Source organism: Osmerus mordax, chromosome 6, assembly GCF_038355195.1.
Source record: "Osmerus mordax isolate fOsmMor3 chromosome 6, fOsmMor3.pri, whole genome shotgun sequence".
NCBI lineage: Eukaryota > Metazoa > Chordata > Actinopteri > Osmeriformes > Osmeridae > Osmerus > Osmerus mordax.
This window is the reverse complement of record NC_090055.1, coordinates 8,793,021-8,813,447: the sequence shown is the minus strand read 5'-3', so window position 1 is coordinate 8,813,447 and position 20,427 is coordinate 8,793,021. Positions and strand designations below refer to the sequence as shown.

The 20,427-nt window shown below is 53.1% G+C and overlaps 2 protein-coding genes across 2 annotated transcripts; one reads left to right on the top strand and one right to left on the bottom strand.

Annotated features, from left to right (window-relative positions):
• Positions 1–257: 257 nt before the first annotated feature.
• ibtk (inhibitor of Bruton agammaglobulinemia tyrosine kinase) lies at positions 258–14,139 on the bottom strand. Its single transcript, XM_067237363.1, has 27 exons — positions 13,768–14,139; positions 13,510–13,606; positions 13,256–13,380; positions 10,931–11,041; positions 10,006–10,176; positions 9,618–9,735; positions 9,263–9,443; positions 9,042–9,165; positions 8,692–8,869; positions 8,211–8,364; positions 6,952–7,593; positions 6,729–6,815; positions 6,547–6,629; positions 6,383–6,420; positions 6,139–6,235; positions 5,767–5,868; positions 5,356–5,473; positions 5,211–5,271; positions 4,828–4,955; positions 4,315–4,436; positions 4,057–4,202; positions 3,539–3,762; positions 3,356–3,454; positions 2,950–3,099; positions 2,453–2,656; positions 1,497–1,632; positions 258–1,343 (listed from the first exon to the last, which is right to left on the bottom strand). Exons 1-27 carry the CDS (start codon positions 14,089–14,091, stop codon positions 1,218–1,220), a joined length of 4,146 nt encoding a protein of 1,381 aa, XP_067093464.1. The 5' UTR covers positions 14,092–14,139; the 3' UTR covers positions 258–1,217.
• A 3,151-nt stretch (positions 14,140–17,290) lies between these two features.
• On the top strand, positions 17,291–19,488 carry tpbg (trophoblast glycoprotein). Its single transcript, XM_067238382.1, has one exon. It carries the CDS (start codon positions 17,695–17,697, stop codon positions 18,844–18,846), a length of 1,152 nt encoding a protein of 383 aa, XP_067094483.1. The 5' UTR covers positions 17,291–17,694; the 3' UTR covers positions 18,847–19,488.
• Positions 19,489–20,427: the final 939 nt, after the last annotated feature.

Sequence of the window (20,427 nt, the reverse complement as noted above, 5' to 3'; positions counted from 1 at the left end):
CACAGGAGACGCGCTACATCCAATACCCTGGTTAGGCAGAGGGATTCGGCAGCCGCGATTAGCTCTGATTTGACGAGGCAATACTCACCACAGCAACAATGGAGATGTTCAACTACCTCCCCCTCCTCTTCTCTCATCCCTTTCCCTACCCATCCTCCTCTCCCTACCCATCATCTCCTCAGCTGATATCTCTTCTTCTCTCCGGTAGTCCAGTAAACACACTTGTGTGTGACACAGTAACAAGACAGTAGTCAGGGTCACTGAGCAGGTTGGATTTTTATTGCATGCCATGTTGTCTTCGTACAAGGGGGGGGGGGGGGGGGGATACCAAGCCAACACATGGGCTCTGACTCCAGGCTTACATAGCTGGCTCCATAAACAACTCAACAAAAGAAATAAACGAATCAAAACAAGAGAGCCAGCCAGGAGAAAGAAAGTCAATTGTTGTGTCGGTATGTGGTGTGTGTGTGTGTGTGTGTGGCGTGCTGCAATCTGGTAAGAGTGAAAGCAAGGCGCATTCCCTTCTCCAACCCTTTTTGATATAGAGTAGCTAGCTGCCTCCTTCTCCTTCCAAACACAGTGTGCAGTATCACACACACCCTCCCCCCCCCACACACTTCCCCTCCATAAACATTCTCAGCAGAACTGTGCGACTGAGAGCAGAGTGTTGAAATCGTGAGTAGCGAACTGCTTCCCTCGCCTTCCAAACACAGTGTGCAGTTTCTCACACACCTTCCCCCACCACACACACACACACATCCCCTCAATAAACATTCTCAGCAGAACTGTATGACTCAGGGCAAAGGGTTCCTAGGTAGCACTCAGGTCAGGCTGCCCTCTCTACTAAATAGGAATACATCTTAGTTACCTCAACACTGCACAGCTGGGTATCGTACTTTGGACCCAATTGGTAGTTCTAAATTCAAAACTGTCCTCGCCGAACACAATTTACACATATTTGGAAGGCAATATCTTTTTGGAAAATCATTCTCGTTTGGCAAGTATCTGCAACACAGAGCTGTTCCAGATGCACGGCGTCATGTCGGAGGGTTAGGTTAGGGAGGATGTTAAAGGTTGCGGCTACATTATGCAATGTCTTGGAAGCAGAACGTGCTCATGGGCGTCGGTGGGTCTGTCGATGGATGGATGGTATTGTAACTGACGCTGTGTGTGTGTGTGTGTGTCGTGCAACAGGTTTTTGTGCGAGTGCGTGTGGTCTAATGTTTGTTCCAGGTGGGCGTGGCCACAGGGCCTTGGCTGGACCTTTCCACCACCACCAGCTCCTCAGGGTTGCCACGGCTACTGTAGTGGACAAGCAGGTCCTGGATTGCCCGCTCCTCAATCTGTGGTGAGGGAGGGGGAGAGAGAGAGAGAGTGAGAGGTGGCAGGGAGGGGTTAGAAGGGGAGAGCGAGAGAGCACTAGTGTTTGTGTGAGACAGGAGCAAGGCAGACACACGAACACAGACGTAAACACACCCGGACACACACACGCTCACCTGGATGAGGGCCAGGGGTTTCTCTCGGCTGCGGATCAAGGCGGCCTCCTGCTGCCTCTCCTCCTCCACGATGGAGGCAAAGGTTACCATGGCGCCCACGGGGGGGCTCCCTGCCGCAGCCGCCCGCACCCAGGGGCTGACGGGAAAAGGAATGACGTGGAAGATCAACAGTGGTAACCAGGGGCGACAGGCGGACAGCACTACCCCTACACCACTACAATTACTCTAGAGCCTGTGTGTGGGTGTGTGTGTGTGTGGGTGTAACACCAGACTTTCTGTGGTGATCAGAAGCGACACAAGGCTCCGGCCTAATCTCATCTGATCAGCCTCATGCCCTACTCTGGACTGGACTGGACCAGCCCAGGCCAGGCCAGGCCAGGCCAGACCAGACCAGACCAGACCAGACCGCTATCGAAGGACTGTACACAACACAGGTGGGGGAGGGAGTACGGGTAAGGGAGAGAGTTATCTCTGTGTGTCCTGATCTTAACTCACTGAGTCACTAACTTCTGCAAACGTACACACACACACACACACACACACACACAAGTGCTCACAGGCACATCCTCCCGAACACTTCTTGCGACACTTGTGGTGAGATAACATCAACGATGTCTTGTCTCTGAGGTCTTAAACTAGCTCCTTCCACCGAGGGGAGGGCCGTCACACACACGTACGTTTGTGTGTGTGTGTGTGTGTGTGTGGGGGTACGTTTGCAGAAGTTAACTCAGTGAGTTAAGATCAGGACACACATGTGTGGTATGCATGCGTAAGACAGTGTGAATTTGTCAGAGGTTTCCTGTGTTGAACGGCGATAGTGTCACCATGGGACAACAGTGCCATCACGTGGACTACACCGGAATCGCATGATTCGCGATGTACACGTCAAGTGTGTCCGTTTGTGAGTCCGTTGTGTCCCTGTGTGTCTATCTGTACTGTGTGTGTGTGTGTCTTACCCAGCTGGTTTCCCAGGCTCACACTTCTCAGGTTCGGCAGCAGATTTGAAGGTGACCCTCCTTGCTGCAGAGGCAGCTGGTCCCTGTCCTCCCGGCCCGACAGCCCTGCCTGGAGCCCCAGGATGGCCTTGGACCCGGATCGCCTCCTCCGCCAGGAGGTCCCTAAAGGAGCGAGAGGAGGGGGGGGACTGGACCGTCTTGGCCCTGGAGTGGAGGGGGGGGGGGGGGGCGGGGTGGTGGATGGGAGGAGGAAAAGTGGGAGACGAAAGAAACTATCAGCAAAACCCTGTCCATCGACATCAGTCCTTCCTGGCCGGATTAGGCCATCTCTTTCAGACTAGGTGCGTTTGATCAAGCTCTCCTTGTGCACCGGGTGGGTGGGTGTCCTCAACCTCACTACCAACAGAATGGTAATTTATTTATTTTTTGCCCAGTGAGACAACAAGGGATACAAACAAGACAAGCGCCTCAGCAGCGTAGACAGCAGAGACCCGTACCATGCTTTGATGCTCTTCGGGGGGCTGAGGGCCGGGGCGGCCCTGGGGACCGCTGCCTCCACACTGCCCTCCTTGGTGGCCTGGGCCATTATCTTTCTCTGCTTCTGGGAGAGTTTGGCCGGGATGGGGGAGGGCTTGCTGCTGTTGGTGCTAATGTTGGGGGAGGTGAGGGAGGACAGACGGCGGCAGGAAGGAGAAAAGGAGGTAGGGAGGAGAGATGGGGGGGCAGGGAGGAGAGAGGTGCAGGGGGGGAGGGGGGGGTAAGGCAGGAGTGGGGAAAAAAAAATAATCAGGAGCTGTCAGACATACAGACAGACATGAACCTGTGTTGGCCTGAATGCTTCAGTTCACAGACAACATCCTGGTTCTATTTTCTCATGGACACAGGCAGGAGGAGAGCACATACAGGGCGGGGCTTCTAGGCGTGGCTCTCAGGCTCGTCTGGGAGGTGGCCTCCATGTCCATGATGGCTCTGAGGTCCAGGATTGGCGGGGTGCAGACAAGACTGGAAGAAAGGTGGGGTGGGGGATTAGTGTAACCATCAGTAGTGTACCCATCGCTTAACACAGCACAACCAGCCTGGCCTCACCTGGTGATGGCCTCTGGGACGGAGCTGCCCGAGGAGTCCCTGGGGATGGGCTCTGTGGCGGAGCTGCACGAGGAGGCCCTGGTGATGGGCTCTGTGGCGGAGCTGCACGAAGAGGCCCTGGGGATGGGCTCTGGGGCAGAGCTGCGTGGGTGAGGGAGTCCGTTCCTCAGGGTGGACGGGGTGCTGGAGGGAGTCCTCCTCCGCTGGATTCCAGCCCTCTCATCCTGCACACAACACAGAAACTGTGGTTAAATACACCATCTGAGTGTTAGTGTGTGTGAGTGTGTCTGTGTGTGTATGGCACTGTAGAGCAGAGCTCTCCAACCCTGTTCTTGAAGGGGCTACCGGCCTGCACCGACCACACTTAGTTGATCAGATTTAACAGTAGTTATCTGATCAAGCAGGTAATTATTACAAGAATTAGGTGTGCTAGATTAGCGTTGGAGGGAAAACCTCCAGGCAGGTAAGCTCTCCAGGAACAAGGTTGGCGCCCCCCGCTGTAGGGGGCGTGTGCGTACCTCTGTCCTGTGGAGGCCGATGGGGGACTGCAGCTCGCGGGGGCTGCCCGCCCCCACGTAGCTGCCCTCCGAGTCCGAGGTCAACAGCTCCTGCAGGGACTCCATGGAGCTGCTCGCCCCTGGCTTCACCAGGCCTGGGGGGGTCACTGAGAGGGGCGGCAGGGGGGGGTATATGGGGGTCACTGCTGATTAACTTTGATTGACAACGATGACCCTACGGTGAAATGACCTTACACTACTGCGTGTGTGTGTGTGTACCTGGAGTGGTTGCGGCGGGGGGGCTCTGGATGATGTCAGAGAGGTTGTACCCCCCGGAGCTGTCGGAGCGTCGCCGGGGCTTTCTCTTGGCCTTCATCTTGGCCTTCTTCAACAGGCTCTCCCTGAAGAGAGAGGACGATGAGGGCGGGGAGGGGAGGGAGGACAGGGAGGGAGGAGGACAGGGAGGGAGGAGGACAGGGAGGGAGGAGGAGGGAGAGGAGGGCGGGGAGGGAGGAGGACAGGGAGGGAGGAGGAGGGAGAGGAGGGCGGGGAGGGAGGAGGACAGGGAGGGAGGAGGAGGGAGAGGAGGGAGGAGGAGGGAGAAGAGGGAGGAGGACAGGGAGGGAGGAGGAGGGAGAAGAGGGAGGAGGACAGGGAGGGAGGAGGAGAGGAGGGAGGAGGAGGGAGAGGAGAAGGGACAGGATGATATAGTGATCTTATACAGTCCTACTGTTTTTGCCATAATATAGTCTACTCTTTTATAGGTTTGTATACATTCCTGGTCCTCCCTACCTGCAGCTGTAGTCCGTCTCTGTGTCTCCTCTGGGGCTGAAGGGCGAGTCTGGCTCCTCCTCCTCGTACACACTCAGGTCTGGGGCGTCTGGGTAGGGGGTGATCTGACGCTTCTGCATGGCAGGGATCTGACAGAGGAAAACACAGAGCGAGGGAAAGAGAGTATGAGAGAGAGAGAGAGAGAGAGCAAGAGAAGAGGGGAAAGAGGAAAAGACAGGGACAACAGAGAGAGGAAGCAAGGCATAGACAGACAGGTAGGTTAAACACGACCGCAGCACCACACCTTAACCGGACCTCGTAGAGAAGCTAAAAAAGGTGCTCCAAGGCAGCCCCAGGAGCTGTGAGGGGGGCATGCCCCTAACCCCACCCTGGGCCACACTCACCATCCTCCTGTATGACGCAGACAGCTCCAGCAGTACCTCATCGCTGAGGACATCCAGAGCTCTGAAAGGAACAGAGCACTTAGAAAAAACAGAAACACAACCTTCACCCCCCCGCCCCCGACCACCACAGACGCAGGCTCCTCACCGGGTCTCCAGGAGGGCGGCCATGTTGAGCACTATGAACTGCAGACAGGACAGCTTCAGCTGCTCTGCGTTGTACACGGCAGAGAACTCCAGCAGCTCCGCAGCGTTCTTCAGAGTCACTGAGGAGGAGGGGAAGGAGGCGAGCGAGGAGAGGAGGAGGCCAGCGAGGAGAGGAGAGCAGGTTAAGATTACGGGTTTATAAGGAGAGACTGTGAGAGCCTGACTCGAGCTCTAGAACACCATGTCTTGCCAGAACCCTTATTGTGAAGTGGAGGTGGAAGGTTGGATGAAGGGGAGAGGGTGAGAGAGAGAAGAGGGTAGGAGAGGCGGAGATGAAAGGTCTGAAGAAAAAACGTGAGAGCTGGATGAGAGGGGTGTGGGAGAGGGAGGAGGGCTGAGGTCAGGAGCGTACGGTTCTCTGTGATGGCCACCTCGCACATCTCCTTCAGCCTGCTGATGAGGAGCTGGTCCGCCACCACCAGCACTCCGCACACAAACTCCACGCTCAAGGACTCTGGGGGGGAGGAGAGAAGGGAAAATGTATAAATATTTTTTTTCAAATGCTGCTTTACGACAACCAGTCCATCCATGTCGGAGGTGTTCAATATTTTTTATTCAATTCTCACTAAATAATAATAAACTTCTGAGTTGACATGAATACGTATCTGAATATACTGTGCTGGGATGGGTTTAGCATTTGACCAAACCACATACCTAGGGTGTAGGTATGTGGTTTGGACATTCTGTGAGGTGTGCGTTTGCGTGTGTGTGCGCGTGTGCGTACCTTTGATGGTCTGGGACTCGTCAGTGTAGACGTACTCCAGGATCACCTGCAGGATCTCTGAGCTGGTGGGCATCTCCAGAGCACTGCATGAGGTGGCCTGCAGAGGGCGCACCCAAGCACCAACAACACCAACCAGACCATCGTCACATCACTCCACACCAGAGTTTCACATCCCTGAACTACACGGCAGACAATCTGACATTAGATAATCGCGCTCGGACAGAAACTCGGAACACAGGCCTACCTCGATCCAGGGGTTCCCCAGCATGCTGTTGAAGTACTCTGCGGAACAAAGAGAGAGAACACGCTAGAACGACGGCGTCGAAGATCGAGAGCACCACTTTCCTCGGGTTAATCAGCACGCCTCGCAGCCAATAGCAGTCCAGTTGCGACAGGGCAGCGACTCACCAAGGCGGGCGCACAGCACGCACTTGTGGCAGGGGAACTCCTTGCCATCTTCAGACCTCAAGGTCACATCACACAGGTAGGAGCTATGGAGACACACACACAGACACACACAGATGAGTGTCTACCTATTTATCCCCATCATCACGTTACGCAGCAGGGCTCGTCTTACACACTCAGCTCACCATTTCTTGGGGTTGAGGCGGGGCTTGTTCCCCGTCTTTTTGGGCACCACGCTGATCTGCCCGTTCTCAAACTTCACCCCGTCCAGCCTGCCGACCACACCGCCCAGGGAACATCATCCAGCCACAATCAAACACATTACAACATACCTCGACACCAAACGCGACCGCAAAAGATACTTCGCTAGCAAACACACAGTGGAGACGAGTTAGGTTGAGCCCTCACCGTGCAGATAAACTACCTATGCCCAACTTCTTGGCCACGCCCTGCAAGGTCTTGACCGGGTTGGCCCCTTCCTCCGTGGTGCCCGCCTTGCCAGCCTTGCCCTTCTTCCCAGGCTTGCTACCTTTCCCCTTGGCCTTGTCCCCGTCGCTCCTGGCGGAGGGGGGCAGCGAGCGGTAGACGTCCAGGGCCGAGCGGCCCCTCGGCCCGTCCTGGAGCCCCAGCTCCTCCAGGGTGGAGATGAGCTGCTCCTGGCCCAGCTCGGGGCCCCGTCCCTGGGGAGAGACGCGGGGCCGGGCCCCCGCCACCAGCATCTGGCAGCAGTCGGTGTAGATGAAGGTGAGGGCGTGCTCCAGCATCTCGGCGGACACCTTCTCCAGGACCAGCAGGTCGCAGCCCACCGCGTCCTCGCTCCTCCTCACCTCACCGTCCCCGTCCTCGCTGCCGCCGCCGCCGCGCTCCGCCAACAGCTGCTTCCGGAAGAACTCGGACCTCATGGACAGGACGTACTTGTGGGCGGGGAAGGCGCGGTCTCCGGCCTGCAGCGTGACGTCGTGGATGCTGTCCGTCTCGTCGGCCTCCTCCAGCAGCCGCTGGAAGTGTTGGGTGAGGGAGGAGGGGGAGACGGAGGGGATCTCATACAGGCTGGGGGGGGGAGGAGAGGAGGAGAGGACAGGAGAGGAGGAGAGGACAGGAGAGGAGGGGGGAGGAGAGGACAGGAGAGGAGGAGAGGACAGGAGAGGAGGGGGGAGGAGAGGACAGGAGGAGAGGACAGGAGAGGAGGGGGGAGGAGAGGAGGGTCAGCCTTCCATATCCTACTCCAAACCTCACGCCATAAGAACAGTTTCTTTCCATCTGCTACTGGCCTCTTCAACAAGGCCAAGGACTCCCACTGACATTCATTCATTTATTTAAAGTCCATCTAATGGCAATTACACTATGCATAAGCCACCTTATCTCAGTATCTGATTGCACTGTTGACCACTCATGCTGCTCATTCTATTCTTATTTTTATATATATTTTACTTAATATCTAAATTATTTTATTATTAGATTGTTTAGTTCTTAGAAATAGTTAAACTTTTGTACTTTTACTTAATTTAAGATTCGTATATGTTTAGTGTTTTGCACCTTCCTGCCACAGTAAATTCTGTGTTTGTATAACATACATGGCGAATAAACCGAATTCTGATTCTGATTCTTAGTGTTCAACCATTCCAAGGCTCCTCGCGCTCATCGTTACAAAGTTCCACGCCCCCTACCTGGTTTTGGGGTCCGACTGCAGCATGCCAAAGTTACGCCCCTTGGTATCCATGGTGACGCTGACCGCCCGGTGGACGTACGGAAGCTTGTCGAGGCGGATCCTCTCGTAGGCCCCGCCCCCCTCGCCGTGGCCACACCCCTCCACAGCGCCGTCTGGACAAGACAAGAGACGATGACAACCTGCTTGGCCTAGACAGAGAGAAATACAGGCCGCACGCAGGCCCGTTTCTAGAACACACCGAGTTAACCCAGTTCTCGTCTGAGAAATATTAATAGTCTCTAATTGTGGAGCAGGTTTTCTCTTGACACTATAAGAGACAGCAAGTCAGAACACACACAGATCGTCCTTGGCACTAATCACTGAAATACTGCTCGGAAATGTCCGCTTCTAGTCCTCCCTGGGGCTTCCGGCACGCGCTTTTGTACGTAGCTCCTAACCAAAGCGTCCTCTCAACAAAGCCGTGTTCACGGGCGGCTGACCTTTCCTCTCGCCGGCCTTCCTGGGGTCCCCCAGCCACTGGCCGCTGAAGCCCTCGCCCTCCGGCGTGATGAACATCAGGCCGCCGCGGCTGAGCGCCATGTCGGACATGAACACCTGCCGGCCGTACGCCCAGCGCACCTGCCGCACCGGGCTGCCGCTGGAGCGCCAGCAGAACACCTGGAGGACGGGAGGGTGGGGGAGACGGGGGGAGAATGGTAAGCCAGTAGATTGGCCATTAGGGACGTTGGGCTAATGTATCTCTGGCCTGATTGGGGTTTGCTGTGTGACCAATTCTGGTCAGAACCCTGCACCTTCCGCCCACCCCGATCCCCCGGGTCGTCATACCCACCCTGCCGGCTTGATCCAGGGCCAGGATCAACACCCTCTCTCCCCCGCTCTCATTCAGGACCTGGGGATCCACGCGGTGGTCCAGACTACCCCCGCTCACCAGAACCTTCCGGATGTTCAACTGCCTGAGGGGTTGGGTTGGACAGAGGAGAGTCAAAAAGTGGAGAGCTGGGCCGGTATGACTGTCACACTCCATCCCACTAGGGAGAGACCAACACCGACCTGGACGCCAGCTTCTTGCACTGGTAGTCCGCCAGCAGGTAAACATCCCCCTTCTCCGTCACCACGACCGTCGCCCCATTACTGGCTGCTGCCATGGCGATGGTCACGTCCTTGTGGTGCAGGGCAGAAACCTGGCGAGGAGCGGTGACACATTTCTCTCCGTTGGGGTCCAGCAGGTAACCTGAGGGTCAAAGGTCACAGAGCAGAGAGGGTTTGGGTCACGAACGAGGTCAAATGAAAAGCAGGACGACTGTGATGATACATGAACATAATGATGTTACATTGTTACAAAAGACATCCTAAAAGGAGGTTGTAACAGATACCATAGGATTACGGGTGTGTGTGTGTGTCTCACCCAGCTGGCCTCCGTTCAGACCCATGGTGTAGATGGCCTCCCTGGTCCACAGCACTGTGTGGAACCTTCCTGCAGCAACTCCAATCACAGTCCTGCCTTTCAGCGTCTTGGAGAATACCTGTATCCCATTGGACAAGGCCCAGGTCACTCAATAACCAATCAACAACACAGGCCGAGTATCACTGCTGTTTCATACAGCCTTAAGCCTTCCTACTGGGTTTAATGTAGGCCCTAAGCCATGCAACTTCCTCTGGAAACACTATACACTGGTTGAACTCTAAAAACACATCCATTGAAAACAGAACTGTTACACATGCAGACTTAACACAATTAATGACAACATTCCAATACCTCGCCAGGGAGCAGGCTATTTCCTATCCACCCTCACCTGTTTGGGTAAATGGCTGGCGGCCGGGGGCGGAGTCAGGCCCAGCTGGTGGGAGGAGTTGAGTCCGAAGGTGTATACGTATCCCTCCTCCGTCAGCACCACAGTGTGGTCCCTAGCTGCTGCCACCTGGGACACCAGGTGAGACAACAGCCCCTCCACCACCCTGGGCACCTGGGGAGACAAGGGGAGTCAGGGGTGAGACAGGGAGAGACGACAGCCCCTCCACCACCCTGGGCACCTGGGGAGACAAGGGGAGTCAGGGGTGAGACAGGGAGAGACAACAGCCCCTCCACCACCCTGGGCACCTGGGGAGACAAGGGGAGTCAGGGGTGAGACAGGGAGAGACGACAGCCCCTCCACCACCCTGGGGAGACAAGGGGAGTCAGGGGTGAGACAAGGAGAGACAACAGCCCCTCCACCACCCTGGGGACCTGGGGAGACAAGGGGAGTCAGGGGTGAGACAGGGAGAGACAACAGCCCCTCCACCACCCTGGGGACCTGGGGAGACAAGGGGAGTCAGGGGTGAGACAGGGAGAGACAACAGCCCCTCCACCACCCTGGGCACCTGGGGAGACAGGGGTGAGACATGGACTGCAGCCTCTCCAACACCACCCTGGGGAGAGACACAAATTATGGGGGTTTCTCCCAAGCATCTCTCTTTTTCTATTCGTACAGTTGGTTAGAGTTAGTACATAAGTGTAGTGTACACGGCTAGTAAGTAGGTAGTGTGCAGTGTCCAGTGTCTTGGGCAGTGTATAGTGGTTAGTGTGTAGTAGGCAGTGTGTAGTGTCCAGTCTAGAAGGTAGTGTGTAGTAGGCAGTGTGTAGTGTCCAGTGTAGTGGATAGTGTGTAGTAGGCAGTGTGTAGTGTCCAGTGTAGTGGATAGTGTGTAGTAGGCAGTGTGTAGTGTCCAGTGCAGCCTCACCAGGTATGTCTGCTCGTCCCCGTGCCCCAGCCGGCCCCCCTGGCCGTGTCCGCAGGTGAACACCTGCCCCTTCTGAGACAGGAACACAGAGTGGAACTTACACAGCACCACCTAGAGGAGACGACAAGCACACGCCGTCAGGACATACAGGACAATGGCAGCCAGCGACAGTTTGGAAGTGATCCTGGGGGTAACCTCGGTCAGGTTTCCGCGCGGCGGGCCGAGCCCTCGTGGAGCAGTAGCACAGCAGGACGCCGGCGTGGCCGTGGCACAAGTGGAAAGGTAAACATCATTACTAATGCATCGCTCCCCTCAGGATCTTAACAGGGCAGCGGGATGTGTCCTGGAGTAGAGCGATCACTTTGATACACTCCAGCGTAGGCCATTTAATTAAAAGGATGTCATTCTTAGGATTAATATTTAACCCACCAGCACCTGCAGGACAGGGATGGGAGCACAAAGGCACTGTCTCCCGGTGTGTGTGTGTGTGTGTGTGTGTGTGTGTGAAGGGGAGGGGGGGGTCGTGAAACAAGATCTCTATCAACCCCCCACTGACCTGAGGATTATGACAGTAATGTATCCTGAACCAACTAACCAGCTAGATGACCAGGCCATAGGGCAGGGTTCAGGCTATATTTTGGGGCTTGGGTTCAAATGTTATCTTAACACCCCAACAGTGAAGTCATAAATTAACAGGCCTGAAGCATCTGTTGAATAGTCAATAAAAAAAGCATTGATTCACCAGGATGAAGGCCTGGATGGAGGGCTGGTCGGAGGCTTATCTATCGTCAATATTTGTTTATCCACAACAAGAGTTTAATTAAAAGGATATTCCCCTTGATGTTATTATCCTTCACGTCCCAAGGACGTGAAGGATAATAACAGACAGGCAAAAAAACAGCCTACAACGCAACCAGCCAGGGGCCCATAGAGAGCCAGGGGCCCATAGAGAGCCAGGAGCTCAGAGAGACAGCCAGGAGCCCAGAGAGACAGCCAGGAGCCCAGAGAGACAGCCAGGAGCCCAGAGAGACAGCCAGGAGCTCAGAGAGACAGCCAGGAGCTCAGAGAGACAGCCAGGAGCCCAGAGAGACAGCCAGGAGCCCAGAGAGACAGCCAGGAGCTCAGAGAGACAGCCAGGAGCCCAGAGAGACAGCCAGGAGCTCAGAGAGACAGCCAGGAGCCCAGAGAGACAGCCAGGAGCTCAGAGAGACAGCCAGGAGCTCAGACAGCCAAGAGCTCAGAGAGACAGCCAGGAGCTCAGAGAGACAGCCAGGAGCCCAGAGAGACAGCCAGGAGCCCAGAGAGACAGCCAGGAGCTCAGAGAGACAGCCAGGAGCCCAGAGAGACAGCCAGGAGCTCAGAGAGACAGCCAGGAGCCCAGAGAGACAGCCAGGAGCTCAGAGAGACAGCCAGGAGCTCAGACAGCCAAGAGCTCAGAGAGACAGCCAGGAGCTCAGAGAGACAGCCATGAGCTCAGAGAGACAGCCAGGAGCTCAGAGAGACAGCCATGAGCTCAGAGAGACAGCCAGGAGCTCAGAGAGACAGCCAGGAGCTCAGAGAGACAGCCAGGAGCTCGAAGAGAGAACTGCATAGGTGAACATCCATACAGCTGGGGCAGACCTGTGCCCGGGGTCCTGTCTTCCTCACTCACCCTCACTCACCAGACCCTCACAGGGGATTAACCTGCTGTGCTGCCTGCCTGCGAGTCTAACCACAAAGTCACACTGACAGGAGATACAATACACTGGAGCAGGTGTATTGTATTAGGTTACACGCACCTCGCCCATCTCGTACAGAGACCCTGCATGCCTGCGTGTCCACCAGACCATCCAGAGGAGACCTGCCTCCACACTAGCATCAGCGTCTTCGTGAACTCTGCCGACCCAGTCCATAACAGCCTGGTTTATGTGAGCGGCAAATTGGAAGACGGGCAGAGACAAACACGTTTTTTCTCTCTCAACCAATGGGGCTTTCCCCTGAGCAGAGGGGCCTGTTGTGAAGGCGGGCACCCAGGGGAGAGGCCCTGTTTTGCAGGGGGACCTAGGTGACGACACGGCCAATCCCAGTGGACCTAGCTTGGGTTCAGCTTGCTGCATAACCCTGGTTTCCACAGAAACCCCCCCCTGGGGGGTCAGGGTGAGAGGTAGCTATCACCCAGGAGACCAAGGTGTTTAAGGTGGGGAAGCCCTTTCGTGTAGACTCAAGATGTTAAATAACGTAGATCTTTTCCAGGAGTTTGGCTAAACTTTCCAGCTGCTTGCTTGCTCGCTCACTTGCTGTTATGTCCCGTCAGGTTGGAAGGTACCCAGCCATAGTTCTGTTTACCTGCTTGATGTACACCCCACTCCGGGCGAACACATCCACGATCTCAGGGTGCTGCCGGCTCTCTTGGTTCCCATGACCCAGGCTGAAGTTGGTGTTGTTGCCCCAGGTGTAGACCTCGGTGGGGTCTGGGGAGGCAAACAGCCCAGGCATCAAAACACCGTTACTCTACTTCCCCAGCTGCCTGGAAGCTCATCTTTACCTGCTACAAACCACAGCACTGGAAATACCCCCGGATATGCTCCAGCCCAGCTCACCTGCGTTTCGGAAGACCACGTGTGCCGGGCGGTCTTTCATGGTGAGGTCCAGCACCGAGAGACCCTCCTTATCCTGGGTGGACAGGAGCCCGCCGTGCTGGAACACAAACCCTCAAACTGGAACCACTAGTTCCACCTCCAAACGAAAAAAGACATCTAGAGCCACTGTCCCAGCTTTACACCCTGCATATTTGAGAGACTCAGTGTAGCTTAATGCTTGAACCATCCCACCCCCAGACCAGATAGAGAGAGACCCACCTTGACCAGGGCCATCAGACAGTGGATGTGTCCGTAGAAGACGCTGCGGTGCAGAGCCGTCCAGCCCGACTCCTTGTCCTTCACCATCATATCTGCTCCCCGGTGCTCCAGCAGCCACTCCAGCAGGGCTCTCTTCCCCAGGGACGCCGCCAGGTGCAGGGCCGTTCGGCCCGAGCCGTCCCGCAGCGTGGCGGCGTTGTGGCAGTGGGCCGTCAGGAAGGCTCTCAGACGCCCCTCGGAGCCGCCCGTCAGCGCCGCCATGACCTCGTCCGCGTGCCGCGGCGAGCGGCATTTCGGCGTGCAGTCTGGAACCGCCTGGCTCATCCTGACCTCTGACCAGCCCTCACTGTGAGTCCCCTCCCCTCGCTTTTCTACTTTTTAGCAGTGGCCCTCCACAACCCTGTGCTGGACTCCCTCCCCCTAGTCCCCCCCCCCACCCAGGAAAAACTCCTAAACAAACAACTGTGACAGATACTTGTCAACAAGTCTCAACTAAAGCTAGGCTTCTAATAGATATCAGTTGTGTAACAGAGCTGCTCAGCAAAACTATCAACTAAAGAAAAAATCGAGACGGTGGAGAGATAGTGTTGGGGTGCTAGAATTGTGCTTGTGTTGAGGTTCCACCGCACCCTAGCAACCCCAGAGCTTTGTTAAGGCTCACCTCACTCCACCATGGTGACCCTTTCACAGTCCAACATCACAACCAGCTGTGCTCAGAGCAGAAAATGGCATCTGGAATTTCAATAAATACTAAACTCTAGTTTTATACAAATATCATACAAATATAGACGTATATCAAAAATATTCTTACTTCAATTGTATCTTAGATCATTTACAAAGGCAACAGTTCCAGCCCCCTTCAGAGACCCCCCACACTAGTCCATCACACACCGAGGGAAGGACTCCACTCCCCCCTACACACCCCTGCTCCTTCTCAAAACTCCATAATTAGATTGGGAACCTAGGGGCAAGAAACACCAAACTTGAACAATAAGCAAATTCATGTTCTCACAAAAGGGCAGAGGATGACCTCATCAACTAAGGGCTTTTTACATTCATGAATATGAAATGCATTATTTGCAGAGTCTGAGACCTCTACACACGCCTTGCAGTTGATCTGTTCTGTGGTGGTTTGGGTTATCATGTTATTTTTAGCACAGCTGATGCAGGGGTCCCCAGAGGGCAAAGGTCAGATAATACACCAAATTTTATGGGTCTGGGGTCGAGGATCGGTCACCAGTTATGACACTTTCAATGCCAACTAGCAATGCTGACTAGACAAACTGCCAGTAATATGACTACGTTTGGAGAAAATTGGCACAATTTGGCCTGGCGCTTTACCCAAATACTGTTTTGCATTAAACTTGAAGCGCGCGATGATAAGAATGTAGACTGATAAGTTGTAGCTACACCACATCATTTTATGTAATATTGGCTAAGATAGCTTCACACCTACCTACGTAGCAAACTGTGCAGTTTACACTCCAGTTGCAACACTTGAGACTAACTACCTGTCATTTTAGCTAGCTAGCTAACTAACTATGCCACCTCCGCAACCTCAAAATACATATAGCTTGTTGACACAATTAGTCTTTCTAGCAAGCTAGGTGCAGACAGGTCAGTTAGCTAGCTACTGTATGTAGCATTTGTTTTTATCATGTTGAAACAGAAGGAGGGCGTGTGAGGATGTAGCCTAGATTGTGCTAGCTAGCTAACTGACACATCATCGCTAGCTTGTCTGCTATACTACTGTAGCCGTAGACAGTTACATACTGGTACCAGTGCTAGCTAACAAAAGATCTGCACATTTATTATATATTGCTCACCTGTCGCTAGATGAAGACTGATGTAATCATACGGCTGGCATCAACGGAGCATATCCAAAGTGTAATCTCTGACATTTTTAAATGCGTATGAGTTTGTTAAACCGGTTTATTTTAACAGAGCAGTCGAGCACCAATCCCTCTATTCGGATTCTCAGAACAGGAGAGAGGCTTTGCAACACGACGACTTCTCATTGGTTGGCAGCACTTGCATCGCAATCTTTGATTGGACTTTGGTACTGCCAAATCTGACAGCCTGGAAACGTGTGGGTGGCTGAAAGGTTTGGGCATCCATGGTCATTCTTCCCTGAGTAGGAGCGCACACCTCAATTTATCGTACTAATGTATTAAAATGTAATCAGTCCCAGGTGATAAACCAAAGGTGCATTGTGGAGAGAGATATGTCAGTCTCTGAGACCATGTGAAAGTCTAAAGTGAACATTAAAGGATAACGTTTAGCGGTTACATTAAAAAAAATGAAAACTATGCATGAGCCTAATAGGTCAAAGGCTGTAGCCTATTAATATATTACATGTAAAGTGATCATTCAATTTAAACGCAAATCTTATTCACAACATTTTGTGTGCATTCGCAGCAATACTGTTCGCTGCATGCTGTCATGCAGAGTTTCTAAAGTGTCAGGAGGGAGTAACAGTTAAGAATAGGCTTTGGGTCGAGAATGTGGATCAGGTTACCCAAAGGGGTTCACACCAGGCCTTGTAATATGACATTAATGAGGCTGCCTCCAGTCATTATCAGCACCCATTCACAAGTCTGACTGTCACAGCCTGCTGCTCGGGTCTGCAGGCTGCAGTCCGCTCTGAGACACGCTGCCTGGTCCGGTTCAACTGGGAACACTGAGAATACAGAAGAGCGCTAAACCAGTTCTCTCTCTCTCTCTCTCTCTCTCTCTCTCTCTCTCTCTCTCTCTCTCTCTCTCTCTCTCTCTCTCTCTCTCTCTCTCTCTCTCTCTCTCTCTCTCTCTCTCTCTCGCTTTCTGTCTCAAAACCAAACCAATATCGATTTCGGTTCCACACTGACCGCGGAGCACTCCAAGTTCCTCATTAATCAATTAGGAATACAAATGGGCTGTTATCAGCCACTAATCAAAATCCAAGAAGGCTGTTTGAAAATTGTAACTCTAAAGCATATCGATGGACATGCAGCAGCGACCTGTATGCGTGAACTTTATGCCTCCTCTCAGCATTTAAAAGCTTTAAGTGAGGCCCTGTAAGTGCATTAGAAAAACTGATGGATTTAGACTTGAGTGGCATACTAAAGTTTCCTTGTGGAGTTAGCTCGCGTTTCCCTTTTGCAGAGGAATTGAGCAGTCTTTCTTTCTTTTTTTTTCATGTCTCTGTCTTTCACTCACTCACGCACTCACGCACTCTCACACACACACACACACCCACACACACACACGCAAACACAGATTCATTTTATTGCAGAAAACCAAATATGACAATTAAAATTATGATCACATGATAGACTCAGTCCGAGTAGCCAATACGTTTCACAGCACCCGTTACACTGAATAATGGCATATCCCTCCTCCAGTGGTTTGCGCCGTGGCAAGGAGTAGAATATCATTCCTTTCTCACACATGATAAGATCATCTGAAGCGGAGAAGTGTATGAGCGCATGTTACAGGGGTGAATAAATTCCGGTTTTAACACTTTTTTTTTAAAGAAATAGCGGATTTTTACTGAACTTAACTGGTTCAGGCGTGTGCGATTTTCCTGATAGGCTGTACGGGAAAATGTATGATTAGTAGCCTACCGGGAAAAAACGGCAGCCTATTGAGAAACATTAACTGTTTAATTCGCTGGTTCCTTTTGCTTAAAACTTTAGGGATACCTCATGGAGCTGAAGGACATGTAGGCCCGGAAGAGGACGATTTGGACACGAATTGATTGGACTATCGCCAACAACAAGTCGGGAGTGGAGCTATTTTTTAAGGAATCACAGTCCTCGAAACATTGAAAAGTTACTCTTTATGCCCGTTGAGTAGCCAGGAACGTGATCGCTGTATAATCTTAGGGGAAATACAACATTTTGACTCTTGCAGTGATCCTTTAACATCGCCGACTATAAGGAGCAAGAGATGAAAATGCGCGTGGAGAGCTCGTTGTTTTCTTGTAAAGGTAAAGAAAATCGGGGCAGAACGAATAAGTTTACTCTCACACATTTATTGTTTTTCTTTGCTGCTTTCGTGTCGGGCGCTGCTTGTCCAGACAAATGCGTATGCTCCATAACGACTGTAAAATGCGTAAACCAGGACTTACACGCGGTTCCTCAACCATTGCCAACCAACACAAAAACTCTATTTATTACTGGAAACAACATAACGCGCATCTCCGCGGCGTCCTTCCCGACTCGCCTGGATCAGTTAACAGACCTGTTTCTCACTGGAAACCAGCTGGAGTCGCTGGACTCGAAGGTATTTAGCAACTTGCCAAAGCTCAGGCTCCTGGATCTAAGCAACAACCGGATCCAGAGCTTCGACGCCTCAGCATTCCCTGCAAATAATACGGTCCAAGAGCTTGTTCTTAGCCGAGGTTTCTATAACCAGACCTACACAGAGGACCTTATCAGCCTGCTGCAGAGCGGAGCTCTCCCAAAGCTGACCCGTTTGGACTTGTCCAACAATGAGTTGCTGGTGTTAACAGATGGTACGCTCTCCCGCCTCCCCAGCCTGGTTAACCTAACCCTCCAGAACAGCTCCATCATCTCGATCCAGGACGGGGCTCTGAGGGCCCCCCCACTATTAGAGCTGGACCTTCGGGACAACGCCCTGCGGAAGCTTTCCAACTCCACCCTGACTGACCTCAGCCTCCACCCAGGCATGCTGCTGCGGCTGGCGGGGAACCCCTGGCGGTGTGACTGCAACATGGAGGATCTGCTGGCCTGGCTGAAGCAAGGGGACCAGGTCCAGGATCTGCAGAACCTGACTTGCTCTGATCCAGAGGAGCTGAAGAGCCAGCCCCTGGTGCTGCTGGAGCAAGCCCAGCTGGAGTGCTCCTACTCGGGGGACATGAAGGGCGTGCTGGAGACCTCGTACGTGTTCCTGGGAATGGTCCTGGCCCTCATCGGGGTCATCTTCCTGCTGGTGCTCTACCTCAACAGGAAGGGCATCAAGCGCTGGATGTATAACATCCGGGACGCCTGTCGGGACCACATGGAGGGCTACCACTACAGGTACGAGATCAACACTGACCCCCGACTGGCCAACCTCAGCATCAACTCTGACGTCTGAGGACAGACCTGGGGGCGGGCACCCACCCAGGCAATGACGGCACGCCATGACCCTGCATGGGTTACATCTTCATGAGTACCCCCTCCGGTTCCATACATCTCCAGTCTTCCTTTTCAACCTCCATGGTGGCGACTCTACACACTTGACTATCCTCCATGACTGTTTTGCGTCCGGCCCACCCCTGAGCCCTCACTCTCAGCCCCAGCCCCAGAGCCTCAGCCCCAACCCCAAAGCCCCAGACCTCCAAGCCCAAAAACCTCTGCCTGTTGTGCATGCTCCATTCTGGCTGCAGAGCTATGTTGCCTGATAATAGCCTGATAATTTGTCCCTCACCCTGCAGTGTAGCATGGCATGGACTAGCAGTCATTACACAGGGCTACCAGGAACAAAACTGCAACAAGGGACTCGTTTTCCAAGTCAAATAGTTTGGAATTTTCTCAGACTCTTCTGTTGAGACACCCAGGCCACCGATGGCCTTTTAAAAGAAAACCTGACAATAGTGTTGCTTTGCTTCAGAACCTGGTTATTTTATGAGGTACAACTTATAATTATTGTAGTGCTCATATTTATTAGTATTACACCTATGTGGACATTCGTAATTATTCAATTTTTTCCATAAATGTGTCGAGCTGAATAAAATGTCTTTATTAGCCGATCTTCTCTTGTGTGCCTGAGGTCTTTGAACCCCCCCCCCCCCCCCCCCCCCCCAAAAAAAAGAAAAAGAAAAAGAAATGTGAGCTAAGAGGGTGGGGGGAGGGCAGGGAGCCAGGGCTGGATTCTGGAGAACAGAACACTCGCCGCAGCTTCAAAGCTATCGTGCTGTACGCATACCACAAACACACAAGCACACGCACATCATTCAGCTCAAGAGATCATTTTGATTTGCACACCATATAATTATTGCCTTCAATAGCTTGATTTCAGCTATTACTGGCTGTATCCTCTGTATTGTGAAGGGGTTTTAGTTGTTTTGATGTAGGACGTGGAAACGCTTTGAAGATCTACTCGACCTGGACCCTCTCCTTGCAGGCTGAGTAGAGCTCAGGTCCGGCTGAAAACATCATTAGCAACACGGTCAAATACCTGTGTCTCTCCGGCCCGGCCCAGATGGTGTTTGACTTGCAGCCAGGAGACACACAGAGCCCTAACTACCATGACCTCAGGAATGGCTTTCTATGCAAGGCATTCCTCCTGTATGTTATCATTGTAAACAGATGCAAAATGAGGGAGATGATGGGCCTCTTGACAAATGCCAGTGACAAAACACAGCATAGTGGGATTCCAAGGTGTCATGGTTCTAAGGTGCCCATGGTACCCGAGGTGGTAGTAGACACACACACACAAAGAGTAACTGTGAACAGCTAATCACAGCCTTTGCATTACCTGTAGATACATGTACTGTGTAATTGCTCCAGGACAATGGCGAGACCTGCCTCCTCTGAGGAGGGCATTTCTTCGGGGGTTGCATCAGGAGGAGGTTTTCACACCTCTTTTCTCCTGAGTCGTGCATTCACAGACCACACCCACTGCTCCTCTCTCGCTACCTTTTTGTCCCTCTCTCTCTCTCTCTCTCTCTCTCTC

Bases quoted from the DNA above. Each gene is read 5' to 3' on its own strand.
- ibtk (XM_067237363.1), bottom strand. From the start codon at position 14,091: ATGAGCCAGGCGGTTCCAGACTGCACGCCGAAATGCCGCTCGCCGCGG. The intron at 11,042-13,255 runs GTAAACAGAACT...CGTCTCCTCTAG, and splicing joins GTGGGGTGTACATCAAGCAG to GTGGTGCTGTGTAAGTTCCA. The intron at 5,272-5,355 runs GTGAGGAGCCTG...TGTTCCTTTCAG, and splicing joins GCCGCCCTCCTGGAGACCCG to AGCTCTGGATGTCCTCAGCG.
- tpbg (XM_067238382.1), top strand. From the start codon at position 17,695: ATGAAAATGCGCGTGGAGAGCTCGTTGTTTTCTTGTAAAGGTAAAGAA.